This window comes from Gadus macrocephalus, chromosome 7 (assembly GCF_031168955.1).
Source record: "Gadus macrocephalus chromosome 7, ASM3116895v1".
In the NCBI taxonomy this organism is placed as follows: domain Eukaryota; kingdom Metazoa; phylum Chordata; class Actinopteri; order Gadiformes; family Gadidae; genus Gadus; species Gadus macrocephalus.
The window spans coordinates 26846874-26874008 of NC_082388.1; the positions used below are offsets into that span (position 1 = coordinate 26846874).

The 27135-nt window shown below is 43.4% G+C and overlaps 1 protein-coding gene and 2 long non-coding RNA genes across 3 annotated transcripts in view; 2 read left to right on the forward strand and 1 right to left on the reverse strand.

Annotated features, from left to right (window-relative positions):
- Positions 1-27135, forward strand: part of LOC132461082 (uncharacterized) — a 67585-nt gene that overhangs the window by 21422 nt on the left and 19028 nt on the right. The window lies entirely within an intron of this gene.
- LOC132461072 (uncharacterized) lies at positions 8927-25963 on the reverse strand. Its single transcript, XM_060056148.1, has 8 exons — positions 25839-25963; positions 22234-22354; positions 21843-21959; positions 20453-20477; positions 12033-12062; positions 11642-11671; positions 10867-11020; positions 8927-9849 (listed from the first exon to the last, which is right to left on the reverse strand). The coding sequence occupies exons 1-8, from the start codon at positions 25865-25867 to the stop codon at positions 9750-9752; spliced, it is 606 nt and encodes a 201-aa protein (XP_059912131.1). The 5' UTR covers positions 25868-25963; the 3' UTR covers positions 8927-9749.
- The window catches only part of LOC132461081 (uncharacterized), a 5531-nt gene continuing 630 nt past the window's right edge, over positions 22235-27135 (forward strand). The window contains exons 1-2 of the long non-coding RNA XR_009526507.1: positions 22235-22354; positions 25839-27135. The exon at positions 25839-27135 is cut by the window's right edge and continues 630 nt beyond it. This is a non-coding gene — a long non-coding RNA (uncharacterized LOC132461081). The remainder of the gene's footprint in view (positions 22355-25838) is intronic.

Below are 27135 nucleotides of genomic sequence, written 5' to 3' on the forward strand. Positions count from 1 at the left end.
CAACTTTGCTCTAAGCATGAATTTCAGGATTCAAACTGGACATTACTTGAAAACTGTACTATCCAGTTGATCCACCTATGAGCAGTTTCAATAAAAATCGGTGTTTTAATGAAATAAATTGTAAGTTATGTTTCTTTATTAGTGAAATGTGCAACATTTTCAATTGTAGTAATTCAGGTAAAGCGAAATTGTGACATTTTCTCTGGGATACATTGCATTCTAGTGGTGCACAGTTGTACCTTATTTTACAATTTATAGCTTAGCATTGCATATTTCTCCCCATTATGCAAGAAACTGTTGGTACCGTGCACATGACGTTGATATGACCTACACCAGGCCTATTCAACTAGCGGCCCGTGGGCCAAATGCGGCCCCTCTTAATTTTTTTCTGGCCCGCAAGAGGTTGCATGCAAAAAATAAATAAAATAAAGGAGAAACATAGTTGCATGCAAATCAGGTTTCTGTGTGTAGCCGGTGATACTAGCCAGTATCAGTACCCCACAATCAGGAACTGGCATCACTTATTCTGACAATGTTTGGCTCAACCGATACGTATGAGTCTAGCTTTTCTCATATGAATGCCATCAGAACAAGGGCACGTTGCTCGATGACCTATGAGAAGCTGCATGAGTGTCTCAGGATGAGCCAAACTAGGCAAACAAGGCAGTGCAATCTTTCTCACTGACTCACTGGCTCAAAATGTCTCATATGTACAGTAGTTCTGTTTTGTGATGATTCAAACAACATTGTGGAATTCTAAATACGTGTCCAAAATATGTGAGAACAAAATCTTTTATAATGATACGATTAAAGTGAAGAAGGAAGGAATGCGTCCGACAAGTTTATTCCATGTAATAGTACTATATATATTAAGTTAACACTACTGTAGGTACGATTTATTTTTAGCGATTCATTGACGTAGTTTTACTCTGTGTGGCCCATGAACCCCCAGTGGTTTTCCTTTTCGGCCCACTTGTTAAGGAGGTTGAATAGCCCTGACCTACACCTTATATTTATCAACAAGTTAGGAATACAGATTCACACAAGCCCACTTAAACGTGATTGTCTTTATTATTCATATTGTGATCAAAAACAATAAGAATGTGTTTCAAAAAACACATTTCTTTTTAAGAGTCCTCTCTTAGTTTGGAAGATTGGGAAGCTAAGATGGTCCTCAATTTGATCAAGAACACAGACGACATCAAAGTTACACCTTGATGTCAAAATACAAAATCACATTAAGCATTATAAGAATATAAAAAATGTTCTATTTACACAGGGGAACGGAATTCTTAAATAAAAAGTAATGCATTATGGGTAATTATTAGGTGATACAGAGCGAAAGTATCTTAGAGAGGTTTTCCGCAGGTCTCACTTTGTCGATACATAAATAGTTTGTTAAAGTTATGTTGGAGTACAGATTTGTAGAAGTTCAGAAAAGTGTTCTCATATTCATCAATGTTTTCCTTCGTTGTTGAGGTTGTTGTGAAAGTCCCGCCCTCACTCTGACCGCTATACCCATGTGGCTGAAGTCCCGCCCTCACTCTGACCGCTATACCCATGTGGCTGAAGTCCCGCCCTCACTCTGACCGCTATAGCCATGTGACTGAAGTCCCGCCCTCACTCTGACCGCTATACCCATGTGACTGAAGTCCCGCCCTCACTCTCACCGCTATACCCATGTGACTGAAGTCCCGCCCTCACTCTGACCGCTATACCCATGTGACTGAAGTCCCGCCCTCACTCTCACCGCTATACCCATGTGACTGAAGTCCCGCCCTCACTCTCACCGCTATACCCATCTGACTGAAGTCCCGCCCTCACTCTGACCGCTATACCCATGTGACTGAAGTCCCGCCCTCACTCTGACCGCTATACCCATGTGACTGAAGTCCCGCCCTCACTCTCACCGCTATACCCATGTGACTGAAGTCCCGCCCTCACTCTGACCGCTATACCCATGTGACTGAAGTCCCGCCCTCACTCTCACCGCTATACCCATGTATAGCGGTGAGAAAAAAAAGCGGTGATAAAAAAAATAAAAAAATAAAAAAAATGAAATTCAAAAACTCACTGACACTCTGCGAGAAAGAGAAGCTCTCCTGTCCGGCCTCATGGATGTAGCTGCCAGGCAATCCAAGCGGCTGGCATCCTTCACTGCTAGTATGCAGGACACGGTGCACTGGGATCCCGCCAACTATTCTCAGTCCTGTTCCACACCGCACATACGTGGGCATCCAAGGAAATTAGCGGAGGCTAGTGAGGCATCACCACCTAGCCTGGAAACCTTAAACCGCTTTGCACCGCTACCTATTGATGATCCTCCGGCGCCGTCCTCTTCCCGGGCTGTTGGCTCTACGGATGGTGACCTTTCCGGCCTGGCCCTCCATCGGTCGAGTGCAGATCCGCGGACGTCGGCTCCTCCACTGGCCTCGACTCACCACCAGGCTGACGACGCCTCGCCTCCATCAACTCAGCCGGACACATCGAGGGCTGTTGCAACGATGAATGACCCACCACTGCCCACCCTGGATCGAGCGACTTCAAAGTCCGCTACACAGCAAGTGAAACCACCATCCGGCTTCCGACCCTCGCTGCAACTCACGGCTGGACAAGCTGACACCTGTCCAGGTGCCAGTGTGAACCCCTTTCCCACTGGGTCTGCAGCAAATCGGTCATCCTCTCGTCGGTCGCTCCTGAAGGAGGCCGTCAGGTGTTCGCAAGCTCTCTCTGCATCAGATGCCGCTGAGCACATCACCAGCCAGCCAGCCAGAGACCCCAACCGGGGTCCTCCTCAATCGGGATCAACTGGTGTTCGGTGTGGGGAGTCCTCCACCCAGCAGCTGGCCGTGCCTTCTCTGTCGGGTGCCTCGTCGGATGGGGGCAGTGGGCTCTCTTCTTCAGGTGAGGGCTCCCAGCCGACACCGCTGTTTCCTCCAACTACCCTCATAATCGGCGACTCTATTACCAGGCATCTGCGCTTTGTGAACGCTATCACACGTTGTTTGCCAGGCGCCTTGGTAACTGATGTCCTGGTTAAGCTCCTGAAAATGCTGCCTTCTCTTCCATCTTCAATCACTAGGATCATTGTCCATGTCGGGTCAAATGACTCTGCCCGTTGTAAATCAGAGCCCATGAAAAATGTTTTTAATACTCTCATTAGCTTCCTTAAGCAGTGTGGCAAAACTGTTTTTATCTCTGGGCCAATTCCTATATTAGGACACGGCGAAGAACGTTTTAGTAGACTTTTAAGCTTAAACACTCGGCTGCGGGCCACTTGCTGGGGAAACAACGTGGGATTTATTGACAATTTCGATGCATTTTGGAATAGAGAGTCACTCTACTCGTGGGATGGTCTGCATCTGAGTGCAAAGGGCTCATGCGTGTTAGCGGCAAACTGTCGCTACACAGCGACACACCATCACCATGTCCGTCTCCGAAAATGACTACCTCCGTCGGTCACCCAGCCATTTCCGCAGTCTGCGACCCCACCGCAGCCTGCAGCCACCGCAGCCTGCAGCCTCCACCGCCCCCTACTGTCCCAAACCTTTGCCGCTAGCGCCTCCCACCGTTTCGCTCAGAGACACGTTCCCTTATCGTCGAACATCCCCGTGATGATCGGACACAGAAGGACTATGACGCGCACAGCTCGCAAAGTGAATCTCACAAACCTGCTCTCCACATCACTTCAGCTGCAAAATAACTCACAAGAGTCGGCCCCGGCTCGCACTGTGAAGCTAGCTCTCTTGAATGTTAGATCACTTGCAAATAAGTCATTTCTGATAAATGATCTCATTTCCACACATGACCTTGATTTCCTGCTATTAACTGAAACATGGTTAAATGAAGCAAATAGTGCTGTCACCCTCATTGAGTCCGCTCCTCCTAACTACGATTTTCTGTCGTCTTTTAGAGAATCAAAAAAGGGGGGAGGTTTAGCCACAATATTCAAAACTTTGTTTCAATGTAAACAGTTATGTCATGGTCAATTTTCATCATTTGAGTATATGTGTGTCCTAATTAAGGGTTCCCCTCGGATTCTTACGGTGACAATCTATAGACCCCCCAAACAGTCTGAAAGAGCTTTTATAGATGAATTTAGTGATCTCCTGTCAATCATATGTGTTGAATTTGACTGTCTAATCATCTCAGGAGATTTCAATTTGCATATGGACAAATCAGACAACATATACACCAAAGATTTCCTTGCTCTATTGGACACTTTCAGTCTTACCCAGCATGTCCAAGGCCCCACACACTCCCATGGTCACACTCTTGACCTTATCATCACTAAGGGTCTCAGTGTCTCAGTGACAATCAAAGATTTAGCCCTATCTGACCATTTCTGTTTATTTTCTGATATATCTATGTCCCCCTGTATTCAGAGTAGCTGCATAATGACTGGAAGGAGGATCATAAATGAAAACACAGCAGCTCTCTTTGAACAAGCTCTCATACAAATTCCAGTTTTCCCTACCTCTGGTGATTCTGTGAATGATCTATTGGAACTTTTTAATACAAAAGTGGAATCCATCATGAATAATGTTGCTCCTCTTAAACTTAAGTCAATTACCAGCAAACAGAAAGCCCCATGGTTAAATAGTCCAATCGTTAAATTCATGAGAAGAGAGTGTAGGAAAAGTGAAAGAAAATGGAGGAAAAATATACTTCAAGTTAACCTACAGATCCATAAAGAGAATCTCCGCAAATACAATTTTGAGGTATGTAAGGCCAGGCAATCTTATTTCTCAGATCTAATAAACAACAACATAAATAATACCCGTACATTATTCCTGATGGTTGGAAAGCTAACAGATCCTCCCTCCAAACTGCCCTCAGAAATGCTCTCGAGCAAATCATGTGATGAATTTGCCACATTTTTTAAAAACAAAATTGAGAACATCAGATCAAACATTGGTTCTCAATTACAGTCTGCTCATTGTCCAGAAATAGGCATCCTAAGGGAAAACAATCCCCTCATGTCAGAGTTCAGTCTGATGGACACTAATACACTCGAAAAAACCTTAAAAAGCCTCAACTCCTCCACCTGCAGTCTAGACACAATCCCTACAAACTTTTTAAAAAATATTTTTCATCTATTATCGGACAGTGTACTCCAAATTGTGAACTTGTCACTTCAGTCAGGAATTTTCCCAGAATCCCTGAAAATGGCTGTTGTAAAGCCCCTGCTCAAGAAGAAAAGCCTTGACCCATCGGTATTAAATAACTACCGACCCGTATCCAACTTGCCCTTTATTGGGAAACTTATTGAGAAAGTGTTTTTTAATCAGTTGAGCGATTTTTTAACAGCAAATTGCTGCCTTGATCCGTTTCAGTCAGGCTTCCGGGCAAATCATAGTACTGAAACAGCTCTTATAAAGGTCCTGAATGACATACGTCTCAACTCAGACTCCGGTAAAACTTCAGTGCTTGTATTACTGGACCTCAGTGCAGCATTTGATACAATTGATCATAGCATACTCCTTCGCCAATGAGAACATGGGGTTGGACTTTCAGGCAGAGTAATCAACTGGCTGAAGTCCTATCTGCAGGAGAGAACTTTCTTTGTTGCCCTTGGTAACTACACCTCAGCTCTAGCACCCTTGACGTCAGGTGTCCCACAAGGGTCAATCCTGGGGCCACTTCTTTTTAATCTCTACATGCTCCCACTGGGTCAGATTATAAAGAACACTCAGGTTTCATACCACAGCTACGCAGACGACACACAACTTTATTTAGCCCTGTCACCCACTGATAAGGATCCCCTTGGCTCACTATGTGACTGCCTAGACCAAATAAATAGTTGGCTGTCACAAAACTTTTTACAACTGAACAAAGAGAAGACCGAAGTAATTTTATTTGGGAGGAAGGATGGAAAAGACAAAATGGCTACACTTTTAAGGACAAAGGGGTTTGAAGTTAGGACTAAGGTCAGAAACCTTGGAGTCATAATTGATAGCGACCTCAACTTCGACAAGCATATGAGAGCTGTAACTAGGACATCTTTTTATCACCTGAAAAATATTGCCAAGCTGAGAGACCTTATGTCCCAGTCTGACCTGGAAAAGCTTGTCCATGCTTTTATTTCAAGCCGGCTAGACTACTGCAACGGTCTCTTCACAGGACTCCCAAAAAAGACCATTAAACAACTTCAATTAGTTCAAAATGGTGCAGCACGAGTGTTAACAAAGACCAGAAAAAGAGAGCATATCACCCCTATACTGAAGTCCTTGCATTGGCTGCCAGTTTATTTTAGAATACATTTTAAAGTACTGCTACTGGTTTTTAAAGCATTACATGGGATGGGGCCAACATATATATCTGACATGTTTACATTTTACATCCCCCTCAGGCCTCTCAGGCCACAGAAAAGCCAGGTATTATGCATACCATATACTCGCACCAAACAGGGTGAAGCTGCTTTCAGCTACCATGCAGTCCAGATTTGGAACAAACTCCCTGATCACGTTAAGAATGCTCCAACCATTGCCAATTTTAAAACGCAATTGAAGACCACCCTCTTCTCCATGGCATTTTCCTGTTTTTAATTTATTTTATTCATCAATTTGATCTCTCCTTTTTATCTTTTTATTACTACTATTGCGATATGCTGTCTACTTGTACTATTACTGTGATATGTTTTATGCGTGTGATATGTTTCTTACTTGTGTAATTCAATTTGAGGTAATGCCTCAGCTGTGTAAAGCACATTGTGTCTACCTGGAGTATGAAATGCGCTATATAAATAAATTGCCTTGCCTTGCCTATGTGACTGAAGTCCCGCCCTCACTCTCACCGCCATACCCATGTGACTGAAGTCCCGCCCTCACTCTCACCGCTATACCCATGTGACTGAAGTCCCGCCCTCACTCTGACCGCTATAGCCATGTGACTGAAGTCCCGCCCTCACTCTCACCGCCATACCCATGTGACTGAAGTCCCGCCCTCACTCTCACCGCTATACCCATGTGACTGAAGTCCCGCCCTCACTCTCACCGCTATACCCATGTGACTGAAGTCCCGCCCTCACTCTCACCGCCATACCCATGTGACTGAAGTCCAGCCCTCACTCTCACCGCCATACCCATGTGACTGAAGTCCAGCCCTCACTCTCACCGCTATACCCATGTGACTGAAGTCCCGCCCTCACTCTGACCGCTATACCCATGTGACTGAAGTCCCGCCCTCACTCTGACCGCTATACCCATGTGACTGAAGTCCCGCCCTCACTCTGACCGATATACCCATGGGACTGAAGTCCCGCCCTCACTCTCACCGCTATACCCATGTGACTGAAGTCCCGCCCTCACTCTCACCTCTATACCCATGTGACTGAAGTCCCGCCCTCACTCTGACCGCTATACCCATGTGACTGAAGTCCCGCCCTCACTCTCACCGCTATACCCATGTGGCTGAAGTCCCGCCCTCACTCTGACCGCTATACCCATGTGACTGAAGTCCCGCCCTCACTCTGACCGCTATACCCATGTGACTGAAGTCCCGCCCTCACTCTCACCTCTATACCCATGTGACTGAAGTCCCGCCCTCACTCTCACCTCTATACCCATGTGACTGAAGTCCCGCCCTCGCTCCCCTACCTGTAGAAGGTAAAGATAGGGGTAGAGGTAGTCACTCTCGGTCACTCTCGGTCACTAGGAGTTCAGAGGTGGTCCAGTCTACCAGCTCCGGCCCTGAGCCGCTTCCCTCGCTGGGTCAAGACCCGCGGGGGGGCGGGGGCCCGGAGGTCAGGGGCCCCCTGGAGGGAGGGGGGGTGTGGTAGGGGCTGAACCTCAGCCAGGGCTGGGAGCCTCACGGGATGGGGGCCCCTGGAGAGAGAGACCGGGATGAGTCCTGGTCGAAGAGTTCTACGGTACAGAGAGAGATTCATACCCAACATGCAGGAGGATGGGTTCTGCTCGGGGCGGGCCGGCCTCTGAAGCCCTTCAGACTCTAACTGGGATGAACTAACTGGGATTAAAGGGCTAAAGAAATAGGTATGGATTGTTGGTTCTCTTTCTTCTGACAAAGGGTCTTATTGTTAGTCGCTCTGGATAAAAGCGTCTGCTAAATGTCCTAAATGCAAATGTAGTTGAACTAGTTTTCTATGCTTACTCTTTTCAACAAGGATGTTTCTTCTCCTGTCAGGTGCTCTTCTGTCCATAACCGTAAACGGACACACACACTTTCATTAATAACAACAATGTCATCTTTATTCATTGAACACATGACAATAGTTGACATTCTTCTTACATTTTTAGTAACCATACTTAACTATTCCCACGTTGGACCATCAAACCTTCAGTGTTCATTTTGAATCATCTGCTGTTGCAGATGATTATTCTCCTACTTTGGTGGATTTGTGTGGGACATGGTAAGAGCAACGAAGCTGGCAACGAGACCATGAAGGACTAACGGGACTATCTTACTATATACTGGATTAACATACCAGACCAGACACTTAAAATGAGGTAGCACCTGGTGTTTTCTTGACTCTGTTGCAGCAGTCACTGTTAAATTGATAAGATACATGGTCAAATGTTGTGTAGTAGTGCGTGCTGTGTGACCTAAGAATGCAATATGCTAAAGCTCAGGAAAGAAGAGGAAAAGGCCTGCTACATCATACTATTGACGTAATATTGACCCTTCTGCATTAAGTCATCTGAACATTGACCATTTAGCATGACTTTCGTATGGATTTCAGGCTAACATTGTTGCTCATAGTCACAAAATACTCAAAATATTATTAACATGGCCTATTCAATTTAAATGTCTTGTTAAACATTTCAAATGATCAATCTTAATTATTTATTGTTTGCACTATACCAACTAATCTTCCTTACTTAAATGTATTAATGTAGTCATGTGTTTCGTTGTTCATAACATTGTATATTGTGCAGAGATTGTAAGAAGTGCAAGACTGAGATCATTTGCAAGTCAAGCCAATTTATTTATGAAGCAAAGAACAATCAGAGTTGAACCACATGCTGACGTTTCTGTGGTTAGTAACTTCCCTTCTATGAGTCATCATCACGCCACATCGGAAGATTAAAGAAACGCCCCCTTGCAAATGTCTCAAGAACACAGCCCATGCTGAACCCTTAACCGTATACATAATCCATCCAGAAATCAAAGAGACAGGAGAATAACATGTATTTATATCTAATAAGGTTGATTATCTTGATCCTGTTAAAATATATATATAGTTGGGTATATTGAGTTTGAAATATATTTTAGAATTTTTGTATAACATATACTGTATAGATTTTTTTATAAGTCCATGGTCGTAAATTAAATGCAATATTCGAGAGAAAGAGAGAGAGAGTGTGAGAAAGAGGAGTATCGAGTACAAAATTCAAATCGATAATAATATCCATTTATATGCACGTGACTCCAAAGTGCACACCCTGGTGCAGCATGAAGAGCTTCCACAGCTTCAGTACATATGCCTCCCATGTTGATCAGCAATCACAACCACTGGATTTATATTATTGTTTTCATTTGAACATTCTAACTCACTCCACTTAATAATAATAATAATAATAATAATAATAATAATAATAATACTTTGTCTAGTATATAATAATATAATATTCATATTTGTATAGATTTATACTATTCATGCTATTCAGATTTATACATGATCCTGTTTCTGTGTTCCTGGACCAAAATCACTCCAAAGTGCACACTCTGGTACAGCATTAAGAGTCTGCCAGCTTCCACAGCCAATAGAGCTCGACCTTGTCTCGTGTCTAAACGTCTAGCATCGGTGTATCTTCTGGTCTTCCATCTGCTCCCCTTCCGCTTTGTGGTTCGTTGGAAGAACACGCTCTCTTGAACCGCTCGAACAAACTATCATTAGAAAGTGAAAAAATGGCATCATCATGAATAACCATCAGGTAAATATTTAAACCATATCAAAATGTATAATTCTAAGGAAAAAAAATCTATGAAAAAGAATAATTTATTCAAAAATTGTGTGGTGCACAATAATCTCAAGTTACCGTTTACTATGTTATCCATAAGACATTGTGTGGCAAAGTCCTACTATCAACAGAATCTGCTTCAACAGTAAATCAACAGTAACCAGTCAGACCACATCAGCCTATTGTTGATCTTTCTATCGTTCGCTCTGTGCATACATTTCACTACACTATGTAGTCCTGGGCTCTATCGGGTGTTTAATCCATATTCAATTCAGTAATCAACTGCTGAAGATTCTTCAATGCACTAGAGCACAATAATATTGTTCGACCCCTCATAATATGGGTTTCAAACAGCCACACTGAACATCCAGAAGAATATATGTAGGCTTACAATCACACACATTAGATTCACAGTAAAGAGGCAAAATGTTAGTACTTCCGCTCAATTTGAATTTCAATCAGTACTACGACTGGGTCTGCGGTATGTTAGTGGGATTTCTCTGTCCAAATTTTCTGCGTCCAAACAGCGAACAGACGGAGCGGTTGAGAACAATGACGTTAAAGTCAGCTCTCTTAGACGGACATCCTCACGCACAGTGTTTGGTTTGCTTACAGCCTGCGCGCAACGCTAGTGATTGGTTTTGGCAGATCCTGAGTGGCACTGGGCAGATCCAATAGTTTTAAACTTCAACAGACCCGCCTTCAAGTGAGTTAACATTTGTCAATTGAGTAGGTCCAGACTCTCTGCACAAATGAAATGTAGTGCGAGAGTCTGGTAGTACCAGGCTAACAAAATATGGCGATATAAGTGAAAATATTGTTTAGCCAGCAGCGTATTACTGAATTGCACATTGATTGATTGGGGGAGGAAGGTTCATAATTACTGGCTGAGCCTGCGACAATGAGGACATTTGACTGTAATCAAAAACGTTGTTTGTAATACCTGTTTTCTTTCCTTCTGCAGCAGATCAACGCAATGACCACCGCAATGACCATCGCAATGACCCCAACAGTCCCGACCACAGTCCATGCAATGCCCCCTGGAGTCAAGACTACAGCCAGAGCCAGGCTGCTGTTGATTATGGGGTCAATGTGTTCTACAAGCAGAAATACATTGAAGGGTCATTGACAAAGCCTCTGAATCTGAATCAACGCATAGTTAGACCAGAAACTAATGGCTAACACACTCAGCCTCCCCCAACAGGGTTTTCTTAACTCTGTTGTACCCATATGATGTCTGTGAAATTGCTGACTATATTTCAAATTAATCTACAGATACGGGTGTTGAATATCTTGGTTTAGGTTTGGCAAACACTACAGATCGTTCTAATTTAATGAGGTAAATCAAAGTTTTGCTTTGGAATTCAGGGTTAATATACTATACTGCTTTGACCGCCATAGAGAAGAATTAGAGAAGAATAATAATCAACAGCAAACGATTGTATTCAGGAAAAAAACATTTGCTCATGAAATGAACGTTTCTGACAAACAATTAGTTTAAGATTTGTCGGTGGGATTAGCTGTAGAAGTACAATTCTGACTGGTCAAGTTAATTGTACATCCCTCAAAATACTTCAGTTGAACATTAGATGACCAAACAACAAAAACAAGCAAAGTTCAGTAGAAAAAGGGAAAACATTTAAAACATAAACAAATTATGACCACATTAGGTTCACATGTTGCCATTTGTGGAGTTGATGAAAATAATGCATCCCTACCTGGAGGTTCTGGTGCAGCAGTGAAGTTAGCTGTTGAAATAAACATGCAAGGAAAACAATAACTAAAACTTGAAAAGTAAATATTCAAATAATTAAACTATATTCATTTCATCATTTTAGCTGTAGAAGTACAATACTGACAGGTCAAGTTAATTGTACAGCCCTTAAAATACTTCAGGTCAACACATTAGATGACCAAACAACATTAACAACCAAAGTTCAGTATAAAAAGAAAAAACATTTAAAATAAAAACAAATACCGACCACATATGGCCTAGTTTGATTCTATATATATATTGTAGACATTCGTAATCTACCAGATAACTAAGACAGAAGACAATAGGTTTGCATGTTGCCATTTGTGGAGTTAGTGAAGATAATGCATCCCTACCTTGAGGTTCTGGTGCAGCAGGGCAGTTAGCTGTTGAAATAAACATGCAAAATAAACATTAACTAAAACTTAAAACCAACCATTCAAATAAATCAACTCTATACTCATTTTATCCCCAAGAAATTGGTTCCATCAACACATCAGATTAACCAACACAGTCTCACTCCGAGAACGTCAACCGACTGTTGGCAAAGGCCCTTTAGCGTCGGTGACTGACGGGAAAGGTATCCTTTTTAGTCGGTCGGTGACGGTAAAGGTACCCTTCGGCGTCTTCTGCATACGGAATGGGGGGTGCCTCACTACGTCTCTAATAGACGCTGTGAGCATCTTTCCTATTGGATAGTTTTTAGGATATTCTTCTGTGAAAATGGCGGACATACTTTTTATCCTGGGTGGAAAATATGATATTTTAGCATAGTTATACCATTAAAAGTGTTTATGTAAATATTTTTAGCGAGAAATGTGCATTTTACTTTCATAATCCTCGTTCGGCGAATGTGAAGGATGTTTGGTTTGATAGATATGACGAAGAATATTTCATCGGGCGATAATGGCCGGCGTACAGGCATCCCGGGCTCACGAAAATAGGTGACACTGTCACATTATTTAATCTATTGAAACGTGATCAGGTACACGTATTTTCTAAATGTTCGTGTCAAAAAGCACAATTTTCAAACTCATGCATATATCAATTGGAAGTATTTGTCGTGATTTGTCACTAAGCACGACTTCCATCTAAGGTTCCGTCCGGGAGCTTTCTCCCTATTGTCCCTTAAGGAGCTCCGTACAGAACATTTATTGTTAAAAATTGTCTGTGATAACTAAGAATATGACAGCTTTTCCAGTCTCACCAATATGCGCACAGATCGCACGGTTTGACGCTTTCAAAATGCGTGCAGTAGGCCTACATACGCCAAATGACCATAACTACTGTGGAGGGCGGATACGTCCATTTCGCATGCATATGATACGCAAAACCCAGCATTAACTGAATGGGAGATGCAATATTTTAGGACAGATTCACCATTAAACGTGTTTCTAATGACATTTCTAGCGAGAAATGTACTTTTCCCTTGAATAATCCTCAGTCAGTGAATGTGTATGATCTTTATTAATCTTTATTATCTGAATGGGAAATTCAGCTCACGTGTTTCCTGCTTTTGTGTTATTAAACCGTTACTTTATGTAACTTTTAATGATATCATCTTGTTAGAAACACGTATATCTGAGAGCCAACCCAGTCGCCAAAAGCATACGTTGACAGTGTACGTTTTCGTGAACACTGGATTACGTCGCATTTCAACATAAAATAGCGTGTCACACACACACACACACACACACACACACACACACACACACACACACACACACACACACACACACACACACACACACACACACACACACACACACACACACACACACACACACACACACACACACTGCATTTCGCTGCCAAATAAAGAAATACTAAGGCAGAATAAAGAATAAATTAATTCATTATCATTCAACTTCAACATGCGTTATTACAGTATAGTGGTGGAGGGATGACGAATGTTGGCCAACCCGGAAGTGAGCGTCGCCCTGGGTTCCCTTGACAAAAAGCCAACAGGTTTTTCCATTTGATTTTGGATTATTGCAGAAAAATTAGCATCTTTGAAGCACCTCCTCAAAAACTGAAAATAAATAAAAATAACTGTGCTCCAAAGAAAGAAATGTAAACCAATGCATTCCGAATGGGAGTGTTTCTCCGATTTTTCCATGATACACAGAGCGAAATGTAAACCCATGCAAATAAAGACTTCATGGTCATAATCATTTAAATATCATTAATCTCCTGAGGGTGGTATTCTATTTTTTTCAACGGGGCTGAATCCAGTCACTTGACCGTCATGGTTGCTATGGTGGTTGCTATCCACCAGCCCCTCTAATCCTTACATGGCTCTAAAAACCACGCGGCAAATGAGCTGCCGTAAATTGTGTTGTTTTTGTCGTAAACTAGGGTCCGATGGTTAAAAAATAGACGGATATTCCAAGGTATCCTTAACAGGCAGCTTGGATGTTTTTATTTTCTGCAGTTTAGACTTCTTCTATAACCTATTTTTGAAAGCAAAACACCAAGCTCATTGATTTAACGAGGCAGGGTTATTTGAAACAATTTATTAAATAAATATTTATGAGAGGTCATTCCTTCTCCTGAGTTTTCTTCCTATTTATGTCTAGTGTACAACCCTACTGTCCACAAGCATCACCCCCCCCTCCCCATATGGATTTGGAGAATTGTTGCCACGTCCCAGTGGTGGAGGTATCATATATATGAAAGAGGGCATTCAATTATACTACAATGATCAATTAGGAGGCCGAAGCCCTAAAGGAAGTGATGCAATAGGTGACTGGGTCGACGACATTTAAATAAGCTTTACTTTGAGGTCTCTTATATATCAAAGGGGGTCTCAAAGGACGCATACGCTTCAACCTGTGGCTCCAGCCCTACAGGAAATGACTCAGCAAGTGCTCCATCTCGTTGCATCTGCACCCAGCGGCTCGCTTGCAAGATTTTGGCCTGAAGTTATTCCCAGACCTACACCGTAGCCATCCAACCTGCATATCTGAGAATCAGGCCTCTCTTTAATAATGACAAAATGTATGAGAGAAATACACATTAACTTTTGACTCATAAGCGGCGTGGTGCCGGCTCCTTTTGACCTTTTGACCCCAGACTTCTGGGGGAATAGCTGAATCAATTCATTAGTCAATCAAAAGCATGTAAATATCTTCCCGGTGGCGTAAGAGGGAGAACAACGGTACACCTCCATCCCACAAAAAATGGGGACTAGAAACTAACCTCTGTCTTATGTACATTTACTGTACTGTGGGAGGTCACGCCCCTTTTCCGGCCTTTTCGAGATAGCTAGGGATGCTAAAATGTTTACACACATTTCCCGGGGCCCCGAGAACGACATATCCGAGATTTGGAGTTCTAGCCCTTAGAGAAAAAAAGTTTTCCCAAATGGACTGTCATTTGGACAAAGCCCCTCAGAAGTGTTACCTGCAAGACCTAATGGTTCAGAATGTGGTGGAAAAACAGTTTTTGAGATAGGAAGGTCCTACCGCCCTGAAATTTGAATACCTTATTCTAAGGCCTAACTGGGACCCCCACACCGAAACTTGGCCCGGTCGGACCCCGAGGGCCGGAATGGGGGGCCCTTCCTGCCCTAAACTTGGCCCAGTCGGACCCCGAGTGCCGGAAGGGGGGGCCTGGACTTTCATAATCCTCGCTTGGTGACTGTAAAGGATGTTTGGTCGGATGTTATGACGAAGAATCATAATGTGAATGTGAATATTCTATAAATGTCTTGATATCATCTTTCGTCTCAACACTTCTGCTGCAGCCGCTTAAAGTCTCAATCAATTCATTAGAAGTATGAAAATATCTTCCCGGTTACGTAACGGGGCAAACAAGGTGTCCTTTGACATCTACGCTTCCAGGCGATTGCAACGGTGCCACACATGAGCATATTCGAACATGTTTAATGGTAGTAATTAGCTGTCGAAATTGGAGGCCTTAATCAATAATGAGCAGCTATTGATTTGCTTCCCGATAGAAATTTGTGACAAATGACATGTTATTTAGCCTCTACACGTTGAGTTGAGTCCAATGACACCAAGCATGACACTCTAGAAAATGGTAACATGTATTTTACATGGTACACCTAGGTCTAGGACATGATCTCGGTGTAGCAAGAGGGCGAGCTTGATCTCATTGGACTCAGCTTAACGTGTAGATGCTAAATAACATGTAATTTGTCAAAAATCTCCATCGGGAAGCAAATCTATAGCTGGTCATTATTGATAAAGGCCTCCAAAATCGACAGCTAATTACTACCCCGAAACATATTCAAATATGATCATGTGTGGCACTGTTGCAATCGCCTCGAAACGTAGATGTCAAAGGACACCTTGTTTGCCCCGTTACGTAACCGGGAAGATATTTTCATACTTCTAATGAATTGATTCATATTTTAAGGTTCTCGGAGTGAGACTTTAAGCGGCTGCAGCAGAAGTGTTGAGACGAAAGATGATATCAAGACATTTATAGAATATTCACATTCACATTATGATTCTTCGTCATAACATCCGACCAAACATCCTTTACAGTCACCAAGCGAGGATTATGAAAGTCCAGGCCCCCCCTTCCGGCACTCGGGGTCCGACTGGGCCAAGTTTAGGGCAGGAAGGGCCCCCCATTCCGGCCCTCGGGGTCCGACCGGGCCAAGTTTCGGTGTGGGGGTCCCAGTTAGGCCTTAGAATAAGGTATTCAAATTTCAGGGCGGTAGGACCTTCCTATCTCAAAAACTGTTTTTCCACCACATTCTGAACCATTAGGTCTTGCAGGTAACACTTCTGAGGGGCTTTGTCCAAATGACAGTCCATTTGGGAAAACTTTTTTTCTCTAAGGGCTAGAACTCCAAATCTCGGATATGTCGTTCTCGGGGCCCCGGGAAATGTGTGTAAACATTTTAGCATCCCTAGCTATCTCGAAAAGGCCGGAAAAGGGGCGTGACCTCCCACAGTACAGTAAATGTACATAAGACAGAGGTTAGTTTCTAGTCCCCATTTTTTGTGGGATGGAGGTGTACATTTGTGGCTTAAGGTGTGTAGTCACAGCTGGCCTGTGGCCACGTTTTTGAAGTCTGGGGTCAAAAGGTCAAAAGGAGCCGGCACCACGCCGCTTATGAGTCAAAAGTTAATGTGTATTTCTCTCATACATTTTGTCATTATTAAAGAGAGGCCTGATTCTCAGATATGCAGGTTGGATGGCTACGGTGTAGGTCTGGGAATAACTTCAGGCCAAAATCTTGCAAGCGAGCCGCTGGGTGCAGGTGCAACGAGATGGAGCACTTGCTGAGTCATTTCCTGTAGGGCTGGAGCCACAGGTTGAAGCGTATGCGTCCTTTGAGACCCCCTTTGATATATAAGAGACCTCAAAGTAAAGCTTACTTAAATGTCGTCGACCCAGTCACCTATTGCATCACTTCCTTTAGGGCTTCGGCCTCCTAATTGATCATTGTAGTATAATTGAATGCCCTCTTTCATATATATGATACCTCCACCACTGGGACGTGGCAACAATTCTCCAAATCCATATGGGGAGGGGGGGGTGATGCTTGTGGACAGTAGGGTTGTACACTAGACATAAATAGGAAGAAAACTCAGGAGAAGGAATGACCTCTCATAAATATTTATTTAATAAATTGTTTCAAATAACCCTGCCTCGTTAAATCAATGAGCTTGGTGATTTGCTTTCAAAAATAGGTTATAGAAGAAGTCTAAACTGCAGAAAATAAAAACATCCAAGCTGCCTTTTAAGGATACCTTGGAATATCCGTCTATTTTTTAACCATCGGACCCTAGTTTACGACAAAAACAACACAATTTACGGCAGCTCATTTGCCGCGTGGTTTTTAGAGCCATGTAAGGATTAGAGGGGCTGGTGGATAGCAACCACCATAGCAACCATGACGGTCAAGTGACTGGATTCAGCCCCGTTGAAAAAAATAGAATACCACCCTCAGGAGATTAATGATATTTAAATGATTAGGACCATGAAGTCTTTATTTGCATGGGTTTACATTTCGTTCTGTGTAGCATGGAAAAATCTGAGAAACACTCCCATTCGGAATGCATTGGTTTACATTTCTTTCTTTGGAGCACAGTTATTTTTATTTATTTTCAGTTTTTGAGGAGGTGCTTCAAAGATGCTAATTTTTCTGCAATAATCCAAAATCAAATGGAAAAACCCGTTGGCTTTTTGTCAAGGGAACCCAGGGCGACGCTCACTTCCGGGTTGGCCAACATTCGTCATCCCTCCACCACTATACTGTAATAACGCATGTTGAAGTTGAATGATAATGAATTAATTTATTCTTTATTCTGCCTTAGTATTTCTTTATTTGGCAGCGAAATGCAGTGTGTGTGTGTGTGTGTGTGTGTGTGTGTGTGTGTGTGTGTGTGTGTGTGTGTGTGTGTGTGTGTGTGTGTGTGTGTGTGTGTGTATAACACGCTATTTTATGTTGAAATGCGACGTAATCCAGTGTTCACGAAAACGTACACCGTCAACGTATGCTTTTGGCGACTGGGTTGGCTCTCAGATAACGTGTTTCTAACAAGATGATATCATTAAAAGTTACATAAAGTAACGGTTTAATAACACAAAAGCAGGAAACACGTGAGCTGCATTTCCCATTCAGATAATAAAGATTAATAAAGATCATACACATTCACTGACTGAGGATTATTCAAGGGAAAAGTACATTTCTTGCTAGAAATATCATTAGAAACACGTTTAATGGTGAATCTGTCCTAAAATATTGCATCTCCCATTCAGTTAATGCTGGGTTTTGCGTATCATATGCATGCGAAATGGACGTATCCGCCCTCCACAGTAGTTAATGCTGGGTTTTGCGTATCGTATGCACACAAAATGGTCATTTGGCGTATGTAGGCCTACTGCACGCATTTTGAAAGCGTCAAACCGTGCGATCTGTGCGCATATTGGTGAGACTGGAAAAGCTGTCATATTCTTAGTTATCACTAGGGATGGGAATTGATAAGAATTTCACGATTCCGATTCCGATTCTGCTTATCGATCCGATTCCTTATCGATTCTCTTATCGATTCTCATTGGGTGAGAAAATAAGTATAAATGTGTTTGTTTGCATTACATCTCTTTAATATCTGATCAGAAGTGCTTCTAGTATTAGGAAATTGTACATTTTCAAACCAAATGCCATCATTATGTGCCATACAACTAAAAACACAGGCTGAAAACAGCCAAGTAAGAGCTTGTGCCTTTTGGAATTCTAACAGTGCTCATTTGCATTCAACTTGTAACAAAATTAAACTGACGTAAACAAAATGAAGCATTGATTAGACAGAGATTTATTAGATGGGCCTACCTAATAAACCGTTGGAACACACAAGACCGGAAACCATAGCAATGCCGGTAAACAAACCCTGAGAAGCCCAATCCCTATGAGAGCTCCCCACGCTACGGCCATCCGGAGGCGACAGAGCTGTTGGCCGTGATATTATATATACAATTATAATATAGTATATAATATATTATATACTATTATATATAGAGATCCGGGAGTCGCAAACTGCAACAATCACTTTCTCCTCCATTCCGCGGTTCACCCGGACTGCACTGCACTGAGTTTGACGGCTGAACGCTGATTGGCTGTTACGTTACACATGTCACTCAGTTGAACGCTGATTGGCTGTCATCACGACAAAAACTTGTCGCCGGTTTTCTCCCGCGACAAACTCGCCCTTATACGCGTCTCTACGTTCACTTTGTATGGGATCTTGTCGCCCCGTCGCGTTTGGTTTGAACGCACAATGCGATTCTTCCTCGGCAGCGACATGTTTGCTGCGTTCTGAACCAAATCAAAGCAGCGTGTGTGTGACGTCACGACACATTAGCCGCGACCGGAACCGATAAGCGGAATCGTTAAGCAGGCTTGCTAACGATTCCAAGGAATCGGTTGACTCGGAACCGGTTCTGAACAAGAACCGGTTCTCGATTCCCATCCCTAGTTATCACAGACAATTTTTAACAATAAATGTTCTGTACGGAGCTCCTTAAGGGACAATAGGGAGAAAGCTCCCGGACAGAACCTTAGATGGAAGTCGTGCTTAGTGACAAATCACGACAAATACTTCCAATTGATATGCATGAGTTTGAAAATTTTGCTTTTTGACACGAACATTTAGAAAATACGTGTACCTGATCACGTTTCAATAGATTAAATAACGTGACAGTGTCACCTATTTTCGTGAGCCCGGGATGCCTGTACGCCGGCCATTATCGCCCGATGAAATATTCTTCGTCATATCTATCAAACCAAACATCCTTCACATTCGCCGAACGAGGATTATGAAAGTAAAATGCACATTTCTCGCTAAAAATGTTTACATAAACACTTTTAATGGTATAACTATGCTAAAATATCATATTTTCCACCCAGGATAAAAAGTATGTCCGCCATATTCACAGAAGAATATCCTAAAAACTATCCAATAGGAAAGATGCTCACAGCGTCTATTAGAGACGTAGTGAGGCACCCCCCATTCCGTATGCAGAAGACGCCGAAGGGTACCTTTACCGTCACCGACCGACTAAAAAGGGTACCTTTCCCGCCAGTCTCCGACGTTAAAGGGCCTTTGCCAACAGTCGGTATTTGACGTTCTCGGAGTGAGACTGTGTTGGATTAACAGGAAATTGTTTTGGGAAAATATAATATTGACATCAAAATGATGTTTACAGTGGAATAATATTTTAAGCAAAAATACATTAATTAAATTAAATATTTATGTTTCGCACTGATAATAATCAAGCATAAAAATAAACTCACGGAGGAGGCAGAAGGTTCTGTAGTGCTACAATGAGAGGAGAAAAGGAACATGGGATTTACAGGAAGTAAACTCTTCAAGTCAACTCTTGAAACACCTTCTTGAACCACTGGCTCAGAGGATGTAGAGCCTGGCCCTTGGTTCTATGATCATCCTAACTGTTCTGACAGCGAAGATTTTGGAGCCCGAGGTGAGTCTGAGTCGATGCGTTTCACAGATGTATCTTCCATTTGGTAGTGTTGCAGTTTGGAAGGTGTAGAACAGATTCAGTAGCATTGATGGCTTCTAGCTGACGTCAATACCTCCTTATTCAGGGCGCACTCACACTAGGCAAAGTCGCCCTGTACCGTACTCAAGTACGATTGTGTGCCGCCCCCCCCCCCCCCCCGCCCCCCTCACACTCGGCAATCTCAACTGGGCCTGAGTACGGTTGCCTCTTGTACATACGTCTTCACGTCGTATTACGTTATCACCAAGCGTCCGCAGCTTAGTAGAACAACGATGGAGAACAACACGGAGAGCACAATAGGCACTTAACTGACTTTGTTGCTTATTTGGAGCCGTTCTACTGAGATACAGCCCTCTCTCACTGAGCGTTTTTTTACACTGCCGTTTTTATGCGCGCCTCTTTCCCAGCACGGTCCGCGCTTTTGCACTGCCCGAGGTAAATTGCCTGCTTGAGCTAGCACCCCAATTTACCCTCCTGAACCCTGCACACATTGGCGGTTTATTGGGTTTCATTCTGTTGTAAATGCGACGGCGCCACGGTTGCGGGGGGGGGGGGGGGGGGGGGGTTGCGCTGTCTCCACAGAGACAAAGCAACGATATCTTGATCAGTTAACTTCTAACTTGAGAGAAAGTGAAATCGGGAGCTGCTGATCATGTGAGAGAAGGTGATGCAGTCGTATTAAACAAAGACGTTGAAAGATGGAGCGATCTATGAGAGAGACGCAGAGGAACTGTCCTTACAAGGCTTTTGTCGGATTAAAAAACAAGTGGTCAGCAACATTGCGATAACATAGCCTTACATCCTACTTTTCAACAATAGGCCCGCTAAACCTGAAGAGAGAAACCTTATGTGAGCTCGGAGGACCAGGTTGGTCCATGGTTACACAGAAGTAGCAATATCACAAATATATTTCTTATTTTAATGAATAGGCTACTCATGAAAAAAGGAACAATCCTGATAAGAGTGGCTATGTTGTGAGGATATGATACAAATGTTTGGAAATCAGACTCACTAAAAGTTTTGCATCAGAAGTGTTTTTTTTTAACCATATTTAAACACTGTGCGGGGATTGGCTCAGTACCAGCTACAGAAAACATTCAGAGAAGACCACAATGCACAGGGCTTCCTATCTGAATGGAGTTCAGGGACTACGGTTCTCTTACCTTCGGAGGGCAATTAGTCATCACAGAAACGTTCTTCCGGCATCCAAGCAAAGTGAGAGAGCGGTGAGATGAGGATGTACCTCCATTATTGGGTTCTTCAGCAGTTGCCAGTACTTCCTGTAGTTCAAGCATACAGGAGGAATGTGTAGGGCTTTTAGACATGATTGACAGCACTGTATTCACTTAAATAGTTTCATGCCTTCAAAATGTTGTGGATTAAGAGGAATTTAACCCCATGATATAATCGTGGGGTTAAAAATTATAATTGTTACGTCAACATAATGCCAATAAAACAATAGGCTATTAAACTCATTTAATAAAACATTCAGCTACTCATTTTTATATCAATCACAATCATTCAATAATCCACTTTAATAAATGTTTTACTTACTTTAAAATCAACCCAGGTGTATCCACACGTTGGATTGCTCTTAGGGTTTGAGATGTTGTACGTCGTTGCTTTGCCCTGATGGGTGACGTTGCACGGGTCAACAAATAGGCCTACGCCAACTGTAGATGAAAGAGAGAGGGTGTCTAACTGTATCTATAACAAAGAATATAGGGACATCAATATGAACCTTTGAACAATCTTATCTTTGAAGTAATTAACCTGAATGAACACGTAGTAATCAAGGGAAAGATGTAGACCTGACATGGACAGACATTAAACGATAGGCCTACCAAATAAACAATGAAGCATTTAATTGAGGCTAAGACACAGCCAGGCTCAATACAATTGTAATGAAGCTAATACAGATAAGGAGGTTGATTATCTAGTTTGAATTCTTGGCCAAGTCTAATAAAGGAGGCTCCTTTATTAGACTTTATTAGAAGTCTAATAAAGGAGGCTCCTTTATTAGACTTGGCCAAGAATTCAAACTATTAGCTTAGCGTGCGACATGGGGATAATAACAAACAAACACAGTACCCGTGAGGTATTTATGGACAAGGGCGATTCTTCTATCGAAGAAAATGTCACACAGAAGTTTGCCTTCCTTCTTGGACGTCCTACATTGTTACTCTTTCTTTATTGTGTTGCGTTCTTCCTTCTCCTTGGATATATTAGCAGGCTACACTGTGTCTGGGTGCTATGAGGTCACGATGCCTTGCTTACGTAGCTGCGGCGGTTTTCGCCATCCGGCTTAAACCCCGGCCTAGCATAAGGGTACTGTCGGCGTACTTATCAGTGGCGGAACAACTTTATAAAGGGCCCTGTGGCAGATATGGGTCATGCCCTGTGGCAGATATGTATGGTGACACATTAGTGCCATAATTCACTAATGTGATAAAAGATGCATTCGGGCGTATTATATTATTCCACACGCGTAGATATTAACTGCGAGCGCGCAAATGATCTCTGCGTGCGCGCAAATTACCTCTGCTCGCTCAAAACAGCCTCTCGCGTGCGCAAATTACCACTGCGCGCGCAAAACAGCCTCTCGCGCGTAACAGCCTCTCGCGCGTAACAGCCTCTCGCGAATGATATTCTGCTATCGCTCGCAAATTTAGTTTTGGCACTATGGGGGAGGGAACCAAGGCAGGGCGGGCTTTCCTACGATTGGCCGTTTCTGAAGCGCGATATTTGATTGACAGCCCTCCTCACATTCAATTCTGAATTGTACAGTAAATGGCTGAAACGATAGTTACGTAGTGTAACTTAGATTCTATGAGTATAGGCGCAGCCTTTTAAGGCTATCGCTATTGGGTTATCCCTAGGCGTGAGCCGTAGCACTGAAAGATTTGTAATCCCCGACCACCAACAGCGTGGGCCTCAATTACGTCCGCGTGCGGCGTGCCTCAACGACGTCCGCATTTCGCATATATAGTCGGGCGCCGGCGGACGTTCTGCTCCAAATAAACAGCTTTTCTTCAGCTATTTAAAGGACATTGAGGCCGACACTTAAAAGGCTGCGCCTATACTCATAGAATCTGGAGTTACAATACGTAACTATCGTTTTAGCCATTTACTCTACAATTCAGAATTGAATGTGAGGAGGGCTGTCAATCAAATATCGCGCTTCAGAAACGGCCAATCATAGGAAAGCCCGCCCTGCCTTGGTTCCCTCCCCCATAGTGCCAAAACTAAATTCGCGCGCGAGAGCAGAACATCGTTCGCGAGAGGCTGTTACGCGCGAGAGGCTGTTTTGCGCGCGCAGTGGTAATTTGCGCGCGCGAGAGGCTGTTTTGCGCGCGCAGAGGTAATTTGCGCGCAGTTAATATCAACGCGTGTGGAATAATATAATACGCCGGAATGCATCTTTTATCACATTAGTGAATTATGGCACTAATGTGTCGCCATAGATATGGGTCATGCCCCCCCCCAACACACACATAGGCTATTCTCATTACTAGAGTTTACTTCCTGATGCCAACCCTCCCCGTTAATCCAGGCTTGGGGCCAGCACCAGTTTAGCTGATTTGCCCCCTTAAGTGGGCTGGCTTGGTTAGGCTAAACTACAAACATGACATCTATTATAAGATTCCAACTAAATAAAGACACATACACACTCGGGCTGCGCACCACATCTGAACTATGGGCCCATAGTAGGCTAGTCCAACAATAATATTGGATAGTTTTAAGAGATCAGAAGTTCTAAGAACGTATGTGGCAAATTATAAACAGAAATATTAGATGGTCTGGTTGGGGCATAATATAATAACCCTTACACTGTTTTATTTGATTAATTTGATATATTTGTTTTCCTTTTATAATCATATATTTTGTGATAGAAATGTTGTTTGAGGAATTGTTAAAATGCCATTTTGCAACCCAACCTGTATACAGGCCTAACATTAACTGTTCATCTCGATTTTATTGACAAGGCATTCGACGCGCCTTGCGTTCAGCAAAGTCATTGACAATGTGCGTGTGCTCGTTCACTCTCAATTGACAAGATGATGATTGGCCATATCGTCTCAGAGAGTAAACAGCACGTCGAGCAGCCTACAGCTACGGTTGGCTACGGTTGACGTTATATGATTTTCAACGAGCAGATATGGTACCCGTCATGCATTTGGGTACCATATCATGAATTTATTTGATTAAATACGAAAAGCAAGAACATAGATTAACGAAAAAGTCACTAATGTATTCCTTTTCAAGATTGTTTGCGGGATTTCATCGCACAGATTTTTTTATATTTTTTGACTTTGACTCCCACCATGATCAAATAGTATAACTAAAATCACTGGCAGTGGCGTGCACAGACTTTTTTGAAGGGCAGGGGCAGAAAGAGAAAAAAAGGGCACATATAGCGCGTTCTCACCACTGAAGAGGGCACTTTAGACACGTTTTATATGTTATACAAATGAGGGCACTCTAGCACGCGTTTTGGCTTCAAAGGGGGCAGTTTAGCACACGTTTTGGTTCCCGAAAGGACACTTGAGGGCAGTTTAGCACGCGTTTTGGCTCCCAAGGGGCCCCTTTAATACGCGTTTTGGCTCCTGAGAGGGCACTTTAGCACGTGTTTTTCAACAATTGGGCCACAAGGGGGGGCGACTGCCCCCCCCCTGTGCACGCCACTGATCACTGGTAATCCTAAATGTCGACTTCAGTTACCGGAGGACACGCAGACTGAAGTTGGCTACATGCCCTGACATGCCCTGATGGTGAGCGGAAACCCCCCACGCCGATAGTGATTGTCCCAGCCCAGTGTCGATTGGGCCGCTGATCAACTGGTTTTATGGACCGGTCGGACCAATATATACAAAAAAAGTGCCGTGACTATCGACCCACCGGGAAAATCCCGCAGCGCGAGTGCTGCTTACCAAAAGTGACTAAATGGGCACTTGCATTCCACGCCCTGCCCCAAGCCACGGAGCAGGGTGTATAGTCCTCATTTAAAGTTTGAGAATAAGTTGATATTTACCAGATAAAACTGCGAGTAATTTAGACCTATTGTTTATATGCGATGGAATGCGAGATAGTCGCATGTTCACCGGCCCACACGCTCTCACTCGAAATATAGTCCACGCTAAAACTCACCGGTAAATAAGGCTGGAATGAATAAAAAAAGGCACTTCATTCCGACTCCAAATTCGATCCTTTGTGGTATGGTCGTCTCGGGCTAGGTATGACTCGGAGAGTGGTTAATGTTCCACAGGTGGTTTATTCTAACAGAGACACAAGGTAAACGAGCTGGCGTTCTGTGAACAGGACAGGTGAACAGAGTATAGTGCAGAATGGTGAATAAGCCACGCCTAATTTTTTTACCCGGGTAAACCCCCGGTCTGTCTTGGCTTAAGCGGAAATTGCAAAGTGGCAAAGTTTAGTCTTTAACTTATCTACAAAATGTTGTTGTCCATTAGGTGGAGAAGAAACCATTGAAACATGTCTCCGAGACGCGCCGAAACTCCGAGGAGGCAACATGTCAGCCGTCACCTCCGGGGCTCAGAGACTCGCTCAGAGAGCCGCCAAGAGGCTCTGATGAGCTCGGAGCGGGACGCAGAGGAACAAGGGAGAGACATGCGAGCAACGGCATTTTCATCCGTTATATAAATATCTCATACATAAATAAAAGAATATCATTACTAAATAATTATGCAGGCTTTATAATAATAATAATTACAAAGAGTAATATTTAATTAATTTGCGGTGCTGTGATGCGTTTTCATCAGTGTGTGTGTGTGTGTGTGTGTGTGTGTGTGTGTGTGTGTGTGTGTGTGTGTGTGTGTGTGTGCGTGTGTGTGCGCGCTTATGCATCATGTTTGTGCGTGTGTGGAGGCTTGAGAGGAGTGGACAGAGGGGGAGAGAGTGAGAGGGGGAGAGCAAGAGCGAAGGAGCGAGAGCAGCAGAGCCATGAAGACTGTCTTTGTGCTTGTGTAAAGCTGGAGAGACCACATTTGTCACATGCGCTGTACATCCAGGCCTGCATCGCATCAGCTCCACTGCGGTGGAGGAGACCTTCAGACCTGCAGACTAAACACGTGGAGGACGTTCCAACAGGAGTCCCAGCAGCCTGTGAGCTTCACACCCGTCTAGAGGTTAGCAGAGGCCTTTAACACAAGAGGCTCACGGTGGATTCATTTTCAGGGGTACGGGTTAGGGGGCGGCATGCTCGAGGAGGCCCACGACTGTGGACATTGGGGGTACGACTACGAACCCAGAGCGTTGGGCCTGGGGGTACAAGGCTAGACACCACAGCACTAGCCTGGCCTCCTGCACTCCTATACGGATGACAAGGCACTCGCACTTATTGTATGTTGTAGCCACAGAGAGACATATCAATCATATGTAACAGCTGTAACAGCAAAACAATAACAATCAGCGTCAGTACCATCCTACCAGTAGACA